At 42.6% G+C, this 19,465-nt stretch overlaps 3 protein-coding genes across 3 annotated transcripts; 2 read left to right on the plus strand and 1 right to left on the minus strand.

Annotated features, from left to right (window-relative positions):
• Positions 1 to 987: 987 nt before the first annotated feature.
• On the plus strand, positions 988 to 2,061 carry neurod4 (neuronal differentiation 4; the record flags this gene model as incomplete). Its single annotated transcript, XM_079740981.1, has 1 exon — positions 988 to 2,061. The coding sequence occupies one exon, from the start codon at positions 988 to 990 to the stop codon at positions 2,059 to 2,061; it is 1,074 nt and encodes a 357-aa protein (XP_079597107.1).
• A 7,412-nt stretch (positions 2,062 to 9,473) lies between these two features.
• birc5b (baculoviral IAP repeat containing 5b) lies at positions 9,474 to 11,326 on the minus strand (the record flags this gene model as incomplete). The annotated part of the gene is made up of 4 exons (XM_079741604.1): positions 9,474 to 9,569; positions 10,447 to 10,564; positions 10,673 to 10,782; positions 11,201 to 11,326. 4 exons carry the CDS (start codon positions 11,324 to 11,326, stop codon positions 9,474 to 9,476), a joined length of 450 nt encoding a protein of 149 aa, XP_079597730.1.
• A 1,659-nt stretch (positions 11,327 to 12,985) lies between these two features.
• Positions 12,986 to 18,871, plus strand: LOC307079581 (6-phosphofructo-2-kinase/fructose-2,6-bisphosphatase 1-like; the record flags this gene model as incomplete). Its single annotated transcript, XM_079742012.1, has 14 exons — positions 12,986 to 13,127; positions 14,118 to 14,243; positions 14,432 to 14,528; positions 15,022 to 15,088; positions 15,245 to 15,319; positions 15,450 to 15,506; positions 15,666 to 15,787; positions 16,231 to 16,438; positions 16,867 to 17,013; positions 17,718 to 17,822; positions 18,132 to 18,261; positions 18,408 to 18,470; positions 18,565 to 18,629; positions 18,812 to 18,871. The coding sequence occupies 14 exons, from the start codon at positions 12,986 to 12,988 to the stop codon at positions 18,869 to 18,871; spliced, it is 1,464 nt and encodes a 487-aa protein (XP_079598138.1).
• Positions 18,872 to 19,465: the final 594 nt, after the last annotated feature.

The raw sequence follows: 19,465 nt of genomic DNA on the forward strand, positions 1-19,465 counted from the left end.
CAAACTGCGTACAACGTTCTGAGCCGAGTGACGACGAGCAAGCTGAGGAAAACAACTGACCTGTGAGTTTTCACTACATTGCCTACATTGCTTTAGCCACAGATAACATAATGGTTATGAGACAGACATGTGTGCAAATGTATACCTACGTCTCTGATCCGTTGTCAGCGATTGAGAGCAAACTGCACTCAAGGGTTGATGAATGTTTTGATACTTCAGATATTTGCAGAAAACTATGATATAACAATGTTAAATATATATTAACTATTTATTCGAATTGTAAGGTAATCACTTGATATACCATTATTTGAATGTTTCTTATTCTGGACGTTTACTAAATGCGATAAGATGTATTGTGAAATTAATTATGCCTAGAATAAACTGTGCCACCTTAAAGAAAGTCAGTTAAAAACATTTCAATCAGATTGAGGCAATCAGGCCTATAAACATTGTTGAGTTTCAGTTATCAATTAAATATTTGAAACTTAATTTCCTTTCCAACAAAAACGAGAAAGCCAAACAAATATAGTCAAATGAGAGATAGACAATTTCAATCTTTGAATGTTAATTGGAGACTTGTTCCCACGATTTGCCAGATTTTGATTTTAATCTTTTGGTTTTTGTGCGGGTAAATCCCATCATGTCCCAGATTGACCGCGTCTCTTTACAATAGGCATATGATATAACAGCAGGGAACAAACGAAAAGCTTATTTGTTTACATTGATGAATAAAATACATTATAAATAGTCATGTAGCTTCTCCAGTCTGCCTCTTCCTTCATGGTCGTCGAAAAAAATAACTGTCCACAGACTAGTGCTGAAAATAAAAAAGTCACCCTTTTTGTTTTACGAGACGCAGAATTTCAAATAAAACAACAGACAGTGACACCCTTTTCCTTTTATTAAATTTAATTTAATAACTTCTGAACAAATGTTCATGAAAGCACTTTAATTAACAAGGGATCTTCTCCGGCCCTCCAGATCACAATGATGACCAAACCTTTCGGGAAGGCCGGGGACGTGTCTGAGCTGGTGAGCTCCCTGGGCTGGCTGGACGACGACGTTAGCTCCGTGGACGGAGAGGACAGCTCGGACATGAGAGGGCGCTGTGGACTGATGACAGACGGCCTGGAGGGCTCCACGGAGCTCTGCAGCGACGACATGGAGGAAGACGAAGAAGACGACCAGGAGATGATCGGGCCCAACGGGGAGGAGCTTCCCAAACGACGCGGCCCCAAGAGGAAGAAGGTGCCCAAAGTGAGACAGGAGCGGGTTCGCGTCCGGCGGGTCAAGGCCAACGCTCGCGAGCGCTCTCGTATGCACGGCCTCAACGACGCCCTGGACAACCTGCGGCGCGTCATGCCCTGCTACTCCAAGACCCAGAAACTGTCCAAGATCGAGACCCTGCGGCTGGCCCGCAACTACATCTGGGCCCTGTCGGAGGTGCTGGACAGCGGGCGCTCCCCGGAGAGCCTGGGCTTCATGGAGATGCTGTGCAAGGGCCTGTCTCAGCCCACCAGCAACCTGGTGGCCGGCTGCCTGCAACTGGGGGCCACTCCCATGATGCTCAACCAGATGGAGGACAAGTGTGGGGGTGTCCCGGGGGCCGGCGTCGGAGGGCCCCAGGCTGGGCATCACCTCAGCTTCCCTTCCCCGGGTCTTCCCAGCCCTCCCTACGGCTCCCTTGAGGCCTCCCATCTCCTCCACGTCAAGGGCTTCAAGGGCCCATCCTACGACAACCCCTCCTCGGGCGAGTGCAGCGGCGGCAGCCCTCCGTACGACGGGCCCCTCACCCCCCCGCTCAGCATCAGCGGCCAGTTCTCCCTGAAGCAAGAGCCCTCTCCCATCGAGGGGGAGAGGAACTACACCACCCCCCACGCCGGCCACTACCTCTCGTCCCACCACTACCCCGCCTCGGCCATGGGGGGCCTGCCGGGGGGCCAAGCGGGCCACGTGCTCTTCCGGCCGTCCCGCTACGAGCTCCCACTGGAAATGGCCTTTGACTCCTTCGCTCCGTCCCATATGGTCCCCTCGCAGATGGGAGCCATTTACAGTGAATGAGCTCCTGGATGAACTGCTACAGTCAGGTCCCGAGGGCCGCCAACACACCATGGAAAGACAAAGTCCACAAGGAGACACAGAGAGAGACCTTAATCCAATCTACCTGAAGTAGAAATGCATCCACCTTTATTTTGGAATGATTATTCAAGTTATTTTGATATGATGTATTGTTTTCTAAACTTTTTGTGGTTGTTATTTTGGATAATTTGGCCCAAATCAGCTGTAATACCCCAGCTGCATAGGTGTGGGTGTTGTACAAGACAACAGATAGGCCTGAGATCTGAATACCTTCAGATTGTGAAAGCTGATCAAAAAAAGTAATTTGACGCAAATATGAATTGTGCACTAATTGTGTACCAAGGCCTAAAGCCAATGTCCTCCCTGCCATATGAAGAATACACATCTATTTATATCTGTATTTAATATTTATTTTGATAACTATTTTCCTCTCTTTAATTTCTTCTCTTCACCATTTGTTTAGCTGTCCTTTTGATACCAGTCTTTAGCCTCTGGTATCAATACGGATGATGATGTATTTAACTTATTTATTTGGGTGATTCAGGTATATTTCTTTTGTTTTGGTATTTGTTTTTTTCATACAATATTTGTCATGATTGTACTGTTGTAAATATGTTGCTGTTTCGCACTTAATTGAATAGATATTCTTATATTAAATACTATTTCTTTGTAAAGAAGCTCACCCTTCATTGTTCCATTAATTATCGGTATGATGCTCTTAACATCAACTCAACATGCTCAACTGCTTTGTTTTTCACAAAATATGAATCAGTTAAAAGCGGATCTAATAGTTGCATCAGTTTATGTAACAGTTTGTCATAACAACGATCCATAAATAATTTACATCAAACTAACAAAATACATTTAGTGGATGGTGATTTGATAATTTCCATTGGGAAAGCTTTACCATCTTATCAATGATATGAGATACAAATCCAGCAATAAATGCAGCACCAAGCAGTTGATAATGGTTTACTCCTTGGGTTGACTTTTTTTACTGGATCTGTCTCTGAAAATCTGCTGTAATAATAATAATATTAGGAATACTAATAAAAAGAATAATAGTATTATTAATAATAACATTCATAAGAATAATGCTAATAATAATAATAATAATAATAATAATTGTAATTATAGAAATATTAATAATAATATTAGTAATAATGAAACTAATAATAGCAAAATACTAGTAATTAATTATTAGTAATAAGAGAAATAACCGTAATCTAAATTCTGACCAGTCAGATGAAAAATTAATACAAAACAGTTTGAGAAAACCCTGAGTGTTTGGGGGAGAGCAAAAGTGTATTTGTGTGTGTGTGTGTGTGTGTGTGTGTGTGTGTGTGTGTGTGAGAGAGCGGGAGAGAAAGAGAGAAATGCAATTGTGTGTTTGTGTGTTTGAGAGAGAGAGAGCGAGAGGTAGAGAGAGAGACGGAGAGAGAGCGAGAGAGAGAGAGAGCGAGAGAGAGAGAGAGAGAAAGAAAGACAGTGCGTGTGTGTGTGTGTCTACGTGAGGGAGCAAGAGAGCTAAAGAGAAATATGTGTGTGTGTGTGTGTGAGAGAGAGAGAGAGAGAGAGAGAGAGAGAGAGAGAGAGAGAGAGAGAGAGAGAGAGAGAGAAAGGGAGTGTGTGTGTTTGTGCTGTTATTTGGAGGCATGCTGCAGGGTCTCTCACTACCAGGTCAGGCGGTAGGCTGCTGTGGGCATGGGAACACTGCTCAGGGAAACAGGTGTAATCCTCACCCTCACTCTCCGCTCCACACATGCTCTGTTTTCCCATGCGACACATGCCAAAACACTCTAGGGCAAGAACTGATTTAAATGCAATCCATCACAATACAATGGGGTACCATCTAGTCTTTATACAAATCTTCCCATGGCTATTTCTTTATGAAGCAATGTGTATGTGGTACACAAACCTCATACAATAAACATCCCGGGCTGCTTCAATTATGTATAATATCTGCTCATATTAAAAATAATATCTGCTTATGTTAAATATCATATCTGCTTATGTTAAATATCATATCTGATCATATTGGCTGGAAGGGAATGTAGGTTTTGTATCTGTATTGGGCTTCTACCAAGCGCAAAAGTCTCAATTATGAATTAATTGACTGTGTTGGAGAACATGATGGCTCTTGAGGTTGACAAAGGCCTGGGTGGCAGGGTGCAGAGATGGAGTGGTGGATGCGAGTGAGGACGCGCGCGACTGTGTTTATTGCAGTGGCCCCCCAGACCGACTGTGTTTACCGTTGTGTTCACCCCCCCCCCCCCCACACACACACACACACTTGACGCCACCTGAGAGGAGAGGAAGGCGCCTGGGAGCCGCCACCTAACGCTGACCTCCTTCAGCAACCTCTTTGTAAGGACTGTCTTTTCCAGCTCCAGGAGACTGGAGACCTCACCCTCTGCAGCCACCTCTCTTAAGGCCTGTCTTTATGGGCCAGGGGGGAAAAGGGGAGCAGTGTTCTAGCGTGCGCCACTGGTTCATTGTGAACGCAGCCTGTTCCTTCTCTTGACCTTTGGCCTCTATTGTTGCACAGCTTCTCGTTCCAGGGAGTGTGGGAGGGAGGGGGGGAGGCAGACAGCTGGGGGAACTACGGGGGGGCTGACAGACAACTGGGCCATATATGGGAGTAAGGGAGGGATGGAGCGAGAGAGAGAGAGAGAGAGAGAGAGAGAGAGAAAGAGAGAAAGAGAGAGAGACATTGAAGTAAAGCCAGTGAGAATAAATGGAGAGATGGAGAGAAAAAATGGGATAGAAAAGAGAAGGGCAAGAGAGGTGAACAGGGGTCCTTGCTTCTTATTCATATCCTCTCCTCCTTTCCTCATCCTCTCCTCCACTGGCCATAGGAATGACACATATTTCTACTCACTGCCACACTGTTGCCACAGTGTGAGGTAGTGCTGCAGCCTGAACGGGCATACCCACTTCTCTGTGCCATGTGTTTATATTTTGGTTTGTGTGACTAGAGGGCTGGCGTTTGGTTGTAGTTGGATTATCATTTGGGACACAGAACGGTAACATGTACAAATAACCCTTTAACATTACTGTGGTTGTAATCTGGGATCAAGCAGTCCTATTATGTTGTAGCAGAACCTCTTTGGGAAGACAGCCCTGAGCCTGGGTCGGAAATTATGGCCCTCTTTTCCAGTTTACTCTTGCTGGCAGAGCTTTAGTATGCCAGTCAAGCGCTCAGTTACCCTCCTCCAGCAACACGATTGGTTTAAATAAATATGAAGGGAAAGAAAGTAAAACACCCCGTTCACCCATCATCTGCCATCAGACTTAAGATATTGATTTAAAATTGATTTGTGAGATCTGAGACTATGGGAAAAAGAGGGTCATAGGGTGAAGGGTAAAAGGGATTCGGTGACAGTTTTGTTAGAGAACCTGGCAGGCGCAGTAAGTTAAGAACCTGAGCTGCCGAGAGTAAACGACTGGTGGTGCCGTTGCACAAATTGACATCCGATGCCAACAGAATGTGACTCATTCTGCTGAAACAGATGCAGGATGGGCACTTTTTGTTAGATACTGTCGCCGACGCGATAGAACTGTGTGTGTGTGTGTGTGAGCATGAAGGCTTTACGCTTCACATGGATAGAGGCATGTTTGATACCTTCTTAAGGATACCGGAGATAAAATGTAAAATACTTCCCAGAGCCGGCCGAGACGGCCGCTGACCAGTGGTTTTGTCCCCTAACACTATGTTTTGGCCAACAAGGAATAGTGAAAGTGATATCATATTGGTTACCAAGAGTATCGTTACTCTGACATAAGGAGTTGTCTTCGAAGATAACTTGCAATTACAAGGACCACTTTGTTTTGTCTTTACAATTGCTGCTAATGTTACATTATATGATCAGTAAGCTTAAACTTTTAAACCTTGGGACTCTGACTCCCCTTCCCCGTCGGGAAAAAAAGAAAACAACCAGCTTAGCATACTCTTTAGTCCTCTTACCTAGAAAACGGTAAAGTTAACAAATCCGAAAACAATGTCTTCCTCACTAGCAGCCATCGTGAAGTCAACCAAGTCATGCCCATAAGCTTATGTCCAGTTACTCAATGCGTGTCCCTCACATTGGGCAGAACTTGTCATAAAGTTAGCGATAACAAGGGAAGATATGCTTGGTCAGTTTTACTGTAATTTGAAATGAGTCTCATTGAATTACTATTACTTCAATCACAGAGCTCGGCCCACCAATCGCAGAGCTGCATAGCATATTCCTTCACAACAATTGCAGAGTCAGCATCATTCTGATATGGCTGACGTAGGAGCTTCTTTCATATAAGCCTTCATGTTGCAAGAAAAATTGGATAGGCCGTTTATAAGGGTTTAATTCCTCAGAAACATTTTTGTTAAGATGTTGATGTAAAATAATGAATTAATAAAATAAAATTAGAACATAGAATATCTTAGGCCCTCAGGGTCTAGGGGCCCTGGGCGTTCCCCTCTGCTTGCTCGCAGTACATCCTGGTTGGTACATGTAGTAGCAGGGCGAGCACTGCTTCTCTAGCAAACCGTTTTATCTGGCAATTTACCATGCCTTGAGGAATTTATTGCTTCAATTGACTATATTTACCATCATAGATTGGAAATCCACAAGAAATGTGGAAAAATTGTGATTTGTATGTGTAGTAATAGTAATAATTTCCAATTAGAAGTAATAGTAAGAATCATAGTAAAAATATGACTAATCTTAAGGAATGAGGTATAATAAATTTGTCTTGGGCTGTAAAGTGCATTCACTGTGAACAACAATCACATACTAGTAGGACAACAATCACACATACATACAGGACAACACACAAATAGTCCTACATGTAGGGCGTGGTATAATGTCAACAGGTATGATGATAACAGCTTGTTCATTAATGTAAAAAGAAAAGAAAAAGGGGAGTGAAGCTGCGAGGGCCATTCAGCTCTCAATACTTATTGGAGTGGGTTGGTGCTAGGGTTGCAGGGGCAATCAGCACACTCGATACCCATGGGATCGGGCTAGGGTTATAGGGCTTATCAGCACATTTAATACCTATGGGAGTGGGTTAGGGCTAAGGGGCAAAACACCACACTCAATACCTAGGGGAGTGGGTTAGGGTTAGAGGGCTGATCAGCACATTTAATAGCTATGGGAGTGGGCTAGGGCTATCGTGGCAGGGCTGATCAGCATACTCAATACCTATGGGAGTGGGTTAGAGCTAGAGGGTCAAACAGCACACTCAATACCTATGGGAGTGCGTGTGAAAGATGACATTGTGTGCAGGGGGTAGAGGGCTGGGCCTTCTCCACCCATAGCTCCGAAAGTACTCGGGAGTTGGGCATTAAAGAGCTTCTAATGGGATCTGGATGCTGCCGTGTTTACCCGGGCCCCCCCTCTGCACGCCCACTGCATTGTGGAAGTTGCCCAGGCTTTGAGACACTACAATGGGCCGCGCGAGGGAACAGATGGAGGTCCCTTTGGAAGAGGGCATACATAAAGAAACCAGACAAGGTAGGAGGGCCAGAGGGACACTGCCAGCACCACTGCTATCCAAGACACATATATAGAAACGAGAGAGAGAGAGAGAGAGAGAGAGAGAGAGAGAGAGAGAGAGAGAGAGAGAGAGAAAAGATGGAGGAGTTATACAGGGAAAAACAGAAGGGTACTCTTTTTTGGGGGGGGGAGGGGGAGGTATTATTACGGGTTTTAGGTTAGATTTAGTCGCATCACTGTGGTGAAGACATTGTTAAGATAGTATTACTGAGGTAAAGACATTTTTAACAAATTGAACATTAACACCGGGTGAAGACTGTGTTTATACATAGCAGCAGCAATGTGGTGAAGACCGTATTAATCTAGCAACACTTTGGTGAAGACAGTGTGCTCCTTAAGTTATTAACATGTCACTACAGCTAAACATCACCCTATGTTGTTGAATAAAAACATTAATAATAACAAATAATTAGCTATTTAAAGAGGAATGGTTCAAATGGGTCAGGCTAGATGCAACATGCTGCTTCAGATAGATAGATGCTGATGAGAGGATGAAGGCCAGCCATTGGAGGATGGATAGGGGGGCAGGACAAACACAAGGAGCAACAGATGGGTCTAATGATAGTTTCAGGTTGTAAACTTTCTGTTGTTAACATCTGTCCGTTTGTCCATCTGCTCTGTCGCTATTTACATACCGAATATAGAGGAAACATTATCAATTAGGAGATGGAAGGAGAAGGCCACTAGGTTGACTTATAGGGTAGCCTATAGCTGGGAATAAAGGGTAAAACACAACACAGATTTAAATTGGTTAATATCATAATAGGGATCTAATTTGAGGAATTAGGCTCCCTAAATCTCTTAAATAGGATTGTGGAATTTGGTCGACCCCCACTACCTTCCAATCAAATCAAAGCTTTGATACAATTCCCACAGTGTCCATCTGGAAAACAATAATTCCAAGGCAACCTCTGCTTATTTTTCAAATGAAAGGGGACTTCACACGGTATACAATCAAATTGAGGCTGCATTAGCAATTTCTGTAATTACGTGTCTAAATACAGTTTATGGGTTAAACAGATTCAATAATTCACAGCGGCCTCATTTTGAGGCTTAATGTGAAACTAATCACACATGTTGTGGGTCCTATTCACAATGGTTGCTAATTATTTTGCAAACAATGAACAGTTTACCTTTATTTTTGCCAACAACAGTCTCCCTCCAATTAGCTCTGTGGCGATTGGATGACATTACAAGCAGCGGCTAGTAATACATCAGCCATTAATCCACTAGTTTCTAAACCAATCCATCCTCAACAATTGGGAGCTTAAGATGAACGTTACATATTTAGTTAAAGGAAATAAATTAAACCAGAACCTGCTGGAATCAGAAAATGTGCGGTATCGTTTTCTATAAAGATTTATGAATGTTTTGAATGCTAAAATAAAAAATATAAATAAGCCAACTATTCTCATTACAACTCATGTCATCTTTCTAATTACATCATTGGCTTTGGTTCCTGAAGGTCGGTGGTCCAGGACTGCTATTTCCGCTGCGAGTCGCGAGTGGTCGTAGTGAGGGAACCGTTCCACTGTGTAACAGATGCGATGGGGCAACAGTTGGTGTGGAGGGGGAGGGGCTTCAGGCCATCTGTCTAGGGTCAAGGTTTGAAAGGAGGTGGTCGAGATGGTGGCATGTTGAGAAAAAGTGTTTTATTGAGGAAAAAGGCGAAAAAGGCAGTAACATTACCCAGATTGAAATTCTGCTCAGTATACAATTTCATTCATGAGTGCTTATGGTTTGAATCTTAAAAGGACAACTTCAGTTCACTTTGCTCCTGCGACTAGGCAAGAAAGACAGGTTATGGAGAAAGCGCCATCTTGTGGTCAAAGTGAATTAAAAGCGCCAGAGAGTTTATTTTGGGGGGGGGTAATTCATAGATTTGAGGTTGTCAAGCGTCTTGTCAATTTCCTCCCGCAAATAGGCCAGCTTCATATGGCAAACCTTTTTCTAAAAGAAAATAATTTAATTACAAAAATGTAAAAAGCAATACTGTTGAAAGGAAAACTTCAGGAATTGCAAAAAAAAAAAAAAAAGACTTGTTTCAAACATAAAAAAACATTTTTTTCCTTTTAAATAAGTCCAGCTTTGGGGGAGAATGCTGCAGCAGTTATCCGCAAAAGAGGGCTGCAACATATTTCTTTGGGATTATTACACCAGTTAATGTGCGCCCTTTAAAAGTGCTTGTTTTTGTCACAGACATGCTGAGATTATTTTTGGAAAGGATCGCTACCGAGAAATCAAACTTGATCCTTTACATTTGTTTGATCTGGTCTGTTTTTTTAATGTGGCCAACCAAGTCCTGCTCAAGGAGAAGCCTTGTTCCGAAAACTTGTTGCAGGATATTTCCCTATTGTCCTTACAATCCCAGCTTTCCTTCAATCTTTTACATAGCATTTACATACGCTTTTTGTGGTCCAACACAAGAAACCCTCCTCTCTCACTGACGTTTCCACCAGTCTCTTCCTGCAACCACTCAACTCATGCTGGACAATCTTAATTTCTCCATAGGGATCCTTACATAATGCAAGAATATAATTGGAGGTGGTCAGTGGTAAAAAAAAAAAAAACACTTTTAGGAGGACCTACATTGCCGGGGGGAGTAATTGCCCAGAAGGATTACATTGCAGCCAGTTTTCACGGATTACGGCTGCAGTGTTCTCTCTTAGTACTGGACCAATCAGCCGTTATTGGCATTACACCTTTAGACCTCAAATTATCCGAAAATAGGGTCCAGTTGAGACATCCCTAAGGCTTCCTTTAACTGGTCAAATATAACCACCACTGATCATAATTTGCAAACACTTAAAAAGGAGAGCAGACATACAAGGTAGATCTTCAGCCTGTCCTGCTCCATATGATGGAACTCAGCCACGGTTAACTCAGAGAAGTCCTTGCCTGTGGTGAGGAATCTACAGTCTGGAGACCGGTTGATGTGCTCTATGCTGAAGTAGAGACAGGAGAGGGAACATCATGAAATTCTTCATACACAGGAATTTTTATTAAATATATTTTAAATATATTAAAGATTAAATATATTTGATTCTTGTCACCGGGGGCTGTCATCTGGTTCCCAGCCTTCCAATTCTAGGAGACAGTAGAAGCAACAGGCAACATCTGGCTCATTGTCACTGGGACAGTGCACCAACCCCGCCATGGCCATCTGCAGGGGGAACGTGTAAACATCAGCGACGATTATACAAACATTGCCTTTCCTGCATAGTGCCGAACTATGAAAGAAATAATTCTTGGCAAATGTTTTGGCTCATTTGCTAAGCAGCGTCTTCGCCTAAATTCACATTTTGTCCATATCTATATTCACCAGCGAACGTACATTTTTTACGAACAAGAAAAGGTCAGAGCGGCCTGAAGCGTCGATTCAAGAAGATTTGACCCTTAACCCTCATATCCTAGCTAACTAGCTGTATACTATAGCTCACAATAGCCTAACGTAACATAATTGGCCAGTTTACAAGTGCCATTAAGTCAAACTATACAGGAATATTACTTATTATGGACAACACAGTTAGGACGCATTTTTAAAGCATTTCGTTGACTCACTATAACAACTATTATCCTACCTTCTCCGGCGTGCACATGCATTCCTCTCGAAAAGGCCAATCCACAAAGCTTTGAATTCGTGATTCCTGGCTGTACATTTGATGAAATGAGTTAAATCGTTCCTTGAGTACTTCTATGTTCGCCATTAGACTATGTTATTATAAATTTCCCTCCAACAGGTTGCTAAACTCTGGACACATGTGCGTTTAATATCCTCTGAAGTGTAGCGTTTTTGACGTGATCTTTTCCGCAGGTGCAGTTTATTAAATCGTGTGACGTCACGCGACGTACATTCCTTTAAGTCCAACGATGTGACACTTTTAGGTGTAGTATAGGAGGCCCGCATCTCAGTGGAGACTGTCTTCGTATCCTTTCTAGTACATGCAAGGCGTGGAAATTGCATTAGGGCACACTGATTAAAGATCCTGCTATGTATCGTAAAATCCAACACAAACAGCCCATACCTTTTCATAAGGAGAGTAATGTCTCTCCCTGCTGGTGAGCTAGACTACTGCTATAATAAACTGGAGGACGCTGGTCGTCTTACCATTTCACAGCTTCTCTGGTCTTCCAATTAACCAACAGCCAAAGTAGACAAAACACCTAACCGCAACATTGATAATGTGATTAAGATAATAATAGTGGTTGTTGGGTATCGTATCCAAATATTATTATACAACAGTAATACAAACTTTATTTGGCTGCAAAAAATCAATCAATTCAGACACAGCCAGCATAGATTTGTTTCCTTAACAATAAATACAATTGAAAAAATATATATATTGTGCAGATGTCATGTGGGGGAGGGATGTCATGTGGGAGAGTTGTGTTACATTTACAGCACACTTTACTGACCCTTTATTACTGACAGACGCAGAGACAGACATGAAACAATCTGGGCAGAAGTTGCTGAAATGTGCTGTAACCTGCTGTCCTCCTCCTCATCAAACCCTCTCAGAAGACAGACAGACAGACAGACAGACAGACAGACAGACAGACAGACAGACAGACAGACAGACAGAGATGTAATGTGTATCATGCTGGGTTGACTGTCCATCGGATGGTTTCATGTAGTCACAGTCTACACTGGGACGCTGTACTGTGTGTAGGCTAACATCTGTGTGTGTGTGTGTGTGTGTGTGTGTGTGTGTGTGTGTGTGTGTGTGTGTGTGTGTGTGTGTGTGTGTGTGTGTGTGTTTAGTGTACGGGAATTGGGAACACACGTTCAGTGAGCAGCTGTCCAACACATCACATGATAACTGATTCCCTTTTTCAAATATTGCTAGTTTTGATTAGTTAATCGGATGTGCAGGAGCCACGGGCGGCAAACGGATAATATATCATTCATCAACAGGGCCTCAATAATTAACGAGGTGCAGCTAATCTCTGCCCCAACCAAAAGGACTGGCATGGTGTTCACGCCAGGCGCCCTACCATCGGCGGGCGCCCCCTTGTGGTAAGATGTGTCAACAACATGACGACGCTCAGTGTTGTGCAATAGTAGCGTGTATCGACTATTGCTAGGATAACAGTAGTAAAGTATAGTTTGAATCATGTCGTGTTCATTTTCTCTGTCGGATTGCTCAGCCTGACATGAACAGCGAGATTTAGGCCGTGACACAGACAGACACAAGCAGCACCAAAGCAATACCTCCCTTTCCTGCTCACCGTGTTCTTCTCCTTGGCAACGGTCAGCTGACCTAAATAGAGTTTAGGGAAGCCCATTCAGCAACACCAGCCAGCGATGCGCACAGGCAGTACACAGACCGGGTGTCGGTCTCATTCACACTCGCTCTGATGCACACATGGAGCCCGCCGGCGGCTCCGACCACGGCCTCATGGCTCTCGACATTAACTTTTCCCCACAGCAGAAAGAACTCACACAGACGCCGCTTCTAAAGATCTGGGTACCGTGGATGGGCAGCAACTTGAATCGAAGGAGAGGATGTGAGTGAAACGGCACGAGCAAACTTCTTAGTAAAAAGTTTGTCCGAGCAACAATATTCTCTTATCCCCATCAAGGTTTTAGCTTCCGTGCTTCTGTTTCTAGTCCAACATCTGTATCGATCAGCAGAATTGTTGAGAACGCTACCGTATTCCCTTAATGTGATTTAAAGGATAGGCCGAATTGCCTGTATTCAGGCCATAAACACTCATTGGTAGGTAAGCAGAGGGATTGACGCAGGTAGGGCAGGGATTAGGCTTCTGATTTGTAACAAATAGAAAAAAGAGTCAAGAGTCCCAAGCCGTACTAGATATATGTATGTATGTATGTATGTATGTATGTATGTATGTATGTATGTATGTATGTATGTATGTATGTATATATATATATATATATATACCTATTTAGATGTAATACCTATTTCGATTTTTTAAGTAGGCCTATATATATTATTTAGGTATTTTTGAGATAGGAATGTGAGAAGATGTATTCACCATAGAGAATACTTTGCAATTAGCCTGTTATCTGTCTATTTGAGGTACAGTATCTGCTAAAAACATGAAAGATACTTGTCTCCATTTTTCTATGTTTATGTACTTTATTTACAGATACATGAGATAGACCACCAACCACAGACACAAATAAACTCATCACGTGATGAATTGTACCCTAATTTAGAGACACTGGAACCGGCTCTTATCTTGATGAAGATTACCTTTACACACACACACACACACACACACACACACACACACACACACACACACACACACACACACACACACACACACACACACACACCTGCCTTCCAAACCTCACCATTTGGTTGATGCCAAGATATCAAGTTCCTTTATTTATTTACTTCTTTATTTAGCAAGAGTGCAAGAAAAAAACGTTGCATTTTCTCTGTATCCAATTTCGTTAGTATAGTGACCTGAGCTAACCCAAACCCTGTGTGGTTTTATAAAACAAAATCAATATTGTGATTGCAGCGTCCGTGCCTCAGTTCACCAACGCTCCCACCATGATAGTGATGGTGGGGTTACCAGCCAGGGGAAAGACCTACATCTCAAAGAAGCTTGCCAGATACCTCAACTGGATCGGAGTTCCCACCAAGGGTCTGTTTTCTAAACCAATCCATGTCATCTATACGCACATAGAGAAACCCAAAACTTTGGGTTTTAACATAAGCATAACATAACATAAGCACTCATCATCTAACACAGTATTGTAGCCCTTTGTCTCTCTTGTTCCCACTCTCCACTGTTAAACTGGATCATATGGTTTTTTTTGTGTATTATTCCAGTGTTTAACGTAGGCCAGTACCGCAGAGAGGCTGTTCAGACCTACAAGAACTTTGAATTCTTCAGAGTGGACAACGAGGAAGGAATGGCAATCCGCAAGTAAGACCAACACACATAATAGCTTTCTGAAACATCATAAAACAAACATTGAGTTAATGTTATTGTGGGTATATACAGTTGTGTACTGGCCATCGGGCATATTGGGACAAACCCTGGTGGGCCAATGCATCATAGGGCTGGTGGACAACAATAAATCAGGGAGCGACTGAGAGCGTGCTGCGTGCATTTTCCCGGACTGGGCTCACTGGCCAATCACTACGTTAACATTATAGACCAGTGCAATAAGTAGCATGCAGTCGTGAGAGGCAAAACGAATGCCATGGACAGGAAAATGTGTGTGAAAATGAAAGATTTGCCAATAAAGGAAGATGGCATTCGAGGCGTAGTCCCCCAACCGTAACCGCAACTGTAATATAAATGAGAAAGTAATTTATATTTCAATCCTGAAAAACATTTACAAATCCTTCTGTGTGCGATTATTGGTATTGAGAGTTACCTTGACTCCATTTTTGTCCGTCTATCTGTCTGTCAGGGCATGTGCGGCAGCTGCCCTGAAGGACCTGGCTGCGTACTTCACTCAGGAACAGGGACAAGTGGCTGTGAGTAGGAGGGCAAACAGAGCTACCAAAGACTAGCATCAGCCCTCTGACTTGTCCGTACTTGTCTTGATGTGTACAATCAAGAGGAAAACTACGCTCATAATGATCCCCACGATGGTGTATGAAGATGTCATGCTAACGTGAGTGTGTTTCTAGGTGTTTGATGCCACTAATACGACAGAAGAGAGGAGAGCGCTCATATTGTGCTTTGCAAAGGAGAGGGGCTACAAGGCAAGCAAATTAAACAGATTGTTAGCTTTTAGATGGCTTTAAAACAGGTTGCATCAATTATGTACACTGACAAAGTATGCCAGTGTGCTGTTCAAACCAATGTAACTGTCACGTCTCCTTCCCCAAAAAGGTATTCTTTGTGGAATCGATGTGCAATGACCCTGACATCATTGCAGAGAATATACAGGTGATGATGATAAATGATAAAGGGGCATGATGTTTTATACCTTGTATGACACAAATTAACACGCAATATTGCGATTGCATGCACAATTTTTTGATAATTGATCTCCTGCCCTTTTGTTGTCATTAATGCCATGGGTGTGTGGTTGACTTATGTTTACAGCAAGTGAAGTTAGGAAGTCCGGATTACGCAGATCGAGACACAGAGGAGGCGATGCAAGACTTCATTCAGCGTATTGGATGTTATGAAGCAACCTATGTCCCCATAGATGATAAGACAGACAGGTACTGGCATCTAACAATGACCACAAAATGAAGCATTGAATAGGAAAAGGGGAAGTTGTAGTAAAATGGTAGTTTCACTAAAATGGTGTAATGTTCTAAAGTTTACCATGCAATATACCATTGTATTCCTTGTATAGTTTCAATAATGTAGCTGTACACTTGTGATAATCAAGTAATGTAGGGCGTACGATCAATATCTATCTCTGTTTATCTTTGTTTATGATGTTTTATATTATTTTGTTATTTTAGTTTGCATTGCTACTAGTTATTTTCCGTATACATTATTGGTGATTTTCTCATTTTACATTTCTTCTGAAAAACTAAGTTCTTCAGTTTCCTGTCCGGGATTAATACATTATCTTATCATGTATTATCTTGTTGCACTATTGATGTAAATGATGAGAATAACACTGAGGTTGGTACTCATTTGTAATGTGCGCTAGGAGGCTGTCCTACATCAAGATCTTCAACGTGGGCAGCAGGTACCTGGTGAACCGTGTCCAGGGTCACATCCAGAGCCGCATCGTCTACTACCTCATGAACATCCACATCACGCCACGCTCCATCTACCTGACCCGCCACGGGGAGAGTGAACTCAACCTGCTGGGACGCATCGGGGGGGACTCGGGGCTGTCACCGCGGGGCCAGAGGGTCAGTAAACACGGTTAGCATCAGGCCAGTCCTAACCCAAAGTGGACCCATCAAAGCTAATGTTACCTAACTTAAGAGAGTTAATTAACATTAGCTTAGGTTAGCTAACTTTAGGTTTGGTTACTTTAGGTTAGGTTACTCTAAGTGAGTTAACTTTAGGTGGGTTCATTTTAAGTAAGGGAAATCAAGGTTAGTAAAAGGTAGGTTAGGTAACTTGAAGTTAGTTTAGGGTAGTTCACTTTAGGTGTATAAACTTTAGGTTAGGTAACTCTTTGTTAGTTAACATTTGGTATTAAAGCGGGGGGAGATTAAGCAGGGTGTTGATTCAGTCCCTTTTATGACAGATGAATAAATAATGATCTATTTAATTATTATTCATATTTTATCATTATATTTCTCAACCAATCATTATGTTGAACAACCTTCAGTATGCACAGGCTTTGGCCGGCTTCATTGAGGGCCAGAACATCAGTGACCTGAAGGTGTGGACCAGTCACATGAAGCGGACCATTCAGACGGCAGAGGCTCTGGGGGCCCAGTATGAACAGTGGAAGGCCCTCAATGAAATTGATGCTGTGAGTCTGAACGTATATCACCATTTAACATCCTTTATGATGTTAGGATACATATTTTCTCTTGCATATAAAGTTCATTCAATATTAGTAAAGCAGTTACAGGTCATTAAAAATCCATCTTGTGTAATAAATCTGATGGTTGTTGTGGATAGCATCCAAATTTTTACAAGTATACGATTCTCCTCTGCACCTGCAAGACTCTTGCATGACTCTGCTACACTATCTCACTGAGCTCCTCCATCCCTACACCACTGTCATGCATGGGGTACAGATCCTTCTGTACTAGGCCGTCGCCCCTGGGCTCCGGAGCTATCTTCTCAGACATATTAGGGAGGCCGACCACTGCATTTAAATCAGCTCTTCAAAGTCACTTCTTTACCACAGCCTTTAAATAACCCTCTCCTCTTTATCACTAACCCCTCCACCACCCAATCCACTCTGTTCTTATGTTTTAATCACCTTGTTTCACCTGTTCTGACTGCCTCTCTTTTTCTTTATTTTCTCTTGCTTGTTACTTTACCCTGAGTCGCAGGTTCACTTGTTCTTTCACTTTATGGTACTGTTTTAACTACAGAGGGAGTTTGCAAAACTCTGCTAATACTGCTTTAATTACAACAAAAGTAAAACGTATTATCACCAACCATCATTTCTCCAGCATCATTCTGTCTGAGGTGAAATAAATTACGCTCCTTTGTCTCTCCCAGGGCGTGTGTGAGGAGTTGACCTATGAAGAGATACAGGAGAACTTCCCAGAGGAGTTTGCGCTGAGGGACCAGGACAAGTTTCGCTATCGTTACCCCAAGGGGGAAGTAGGTGCTACTCCTCCTCATGTCGTGTTGAAGTACCATCTTTCCCCCTTGGGAAGTATGTGCTACTCCTCCTTACGTTTGGTAGACGTTCCACCTACTTCCCATTTAGGATGTAGCATAATCCTCCTTATCCCTTTCAAATTCATCATTTGAAAGAGAATAAAGAGCAATATCTTGGGGAAGTAGGTGGTTACTTCTGTTGAACATAATAATCATGCTCTCTGTTCCATTTCAAATGATGAATGCCTGCAAAAGATGTTGATGAATGTCACACAGCAATGGGATCTGTCCCTCTGTTGCGTGCGCTAGTCATACGAGGACATGGTTCACCGTCTGGAGCCAGTCATCATGGAGCTGGAGAGGCAAGAGAATGTGCTGGTCGTGTGCCACCAGGCCGTCATGCGCTGCCTGCTGGCCTACTTCCTGGATAAACCCTCAGGTACTAGGGCCAAAAAGCCAACCCACAGGGTCAGCTCCTCCTCCTGCTGTTCGGTTTCACCTCCGTGTGTAGAATGCCAGACGCCTCATTAATCCTGGATTGTTAACTTAATTTGACTATGCCTCTCACTCACCTGTTTAAAATAGGGGACTTGCCTTATCTGAGATGTCCTCTGCACACGGTGCTCAAGCTCACCCCACAAGCCTACGGTAAGCGGCCAATGATCTGCCCCGTCAGTGTGTAGAAGTTATGAACAACAACCAGATTCTCTTATTGAAGCTCTTCATGTGTGCTCTTTTACAGGGTGTAAAGTCGAGCCCTTTTTTCTGAATGTCGAAGCAGTGAACACACACCGAGATCGACCCGCGGTAAGGTGTTGTATTTTCTACTGCATTATTAAACTACGGATGTTATATTTTTATAATACTATACTACTATTCTGTACACAAGTCAGGTCTGAATTCATACTGCAGGACTTGATAACACCTTGCCGACAGGTAACCTATGTAAAAAGTTATGCCTTGTATGTATTTTTTTCTTGTTGTTCTAGAACGTCGACGTCAGTAGAGAACCAGCAGATGCCCTGCAGACCGTCCCTGATCACATATGATGACGACTGGGAAATATTGACTAAAGTGATTTACCCAAAACCTATTAGCTGCAATGTTATTCTCAACATTGTTTCACAATGGGAGTCCAGGTCTTGCCATAATGTTAGAAAATAGCTGTATTAATGAAGGAAATCGAGTGCGCTATTCTGAGATAGGATGTGGATGGCAACAATTATAGCACCCTGGACAGTTCCCAAACAAACAACAAATATATGGTAGGCCTTCGATACAATATTTATAATCTAAAGACAAATCACCACTTAGCCTTCGCCATGTTAATAATGAATAATAAATTTTGGATGTTTGTTGTTTTGACATATTGATACATTTGTAATCATCAAAATAAGAACAAATACTCTAGCATTATCACCAAGCCTTTCTTTGGGGAAAAAAAGCTTACATAGATTTTAATGTGCATTTGAACTCTATTCTAAAACCATTTTGCCATCAAATAACGTCATTCTCCAAAGCATGAAATGATACGATGAAGAAGGGGAAAGGCATCTCTAAATAGTTGACATGCATGTTATTTTTACATCAATGCCACATTTTTGTGGTCCCCCATTTAAAGTCAACCATGGCAGCAGTGTGTG

The sequence above is a fragment of the Pollachius pollachius genome (assembly GCF_949987615.1).
Source record: "Pollachius pollachius genome assembly, chromosome: 8".
Classification (NCBI taxonomy): Eukaryota; Metazoa; Chordata; class Actinopteri; order Gadiformes; family Gadidae; genus Pollachius; species Pollachius pollachius.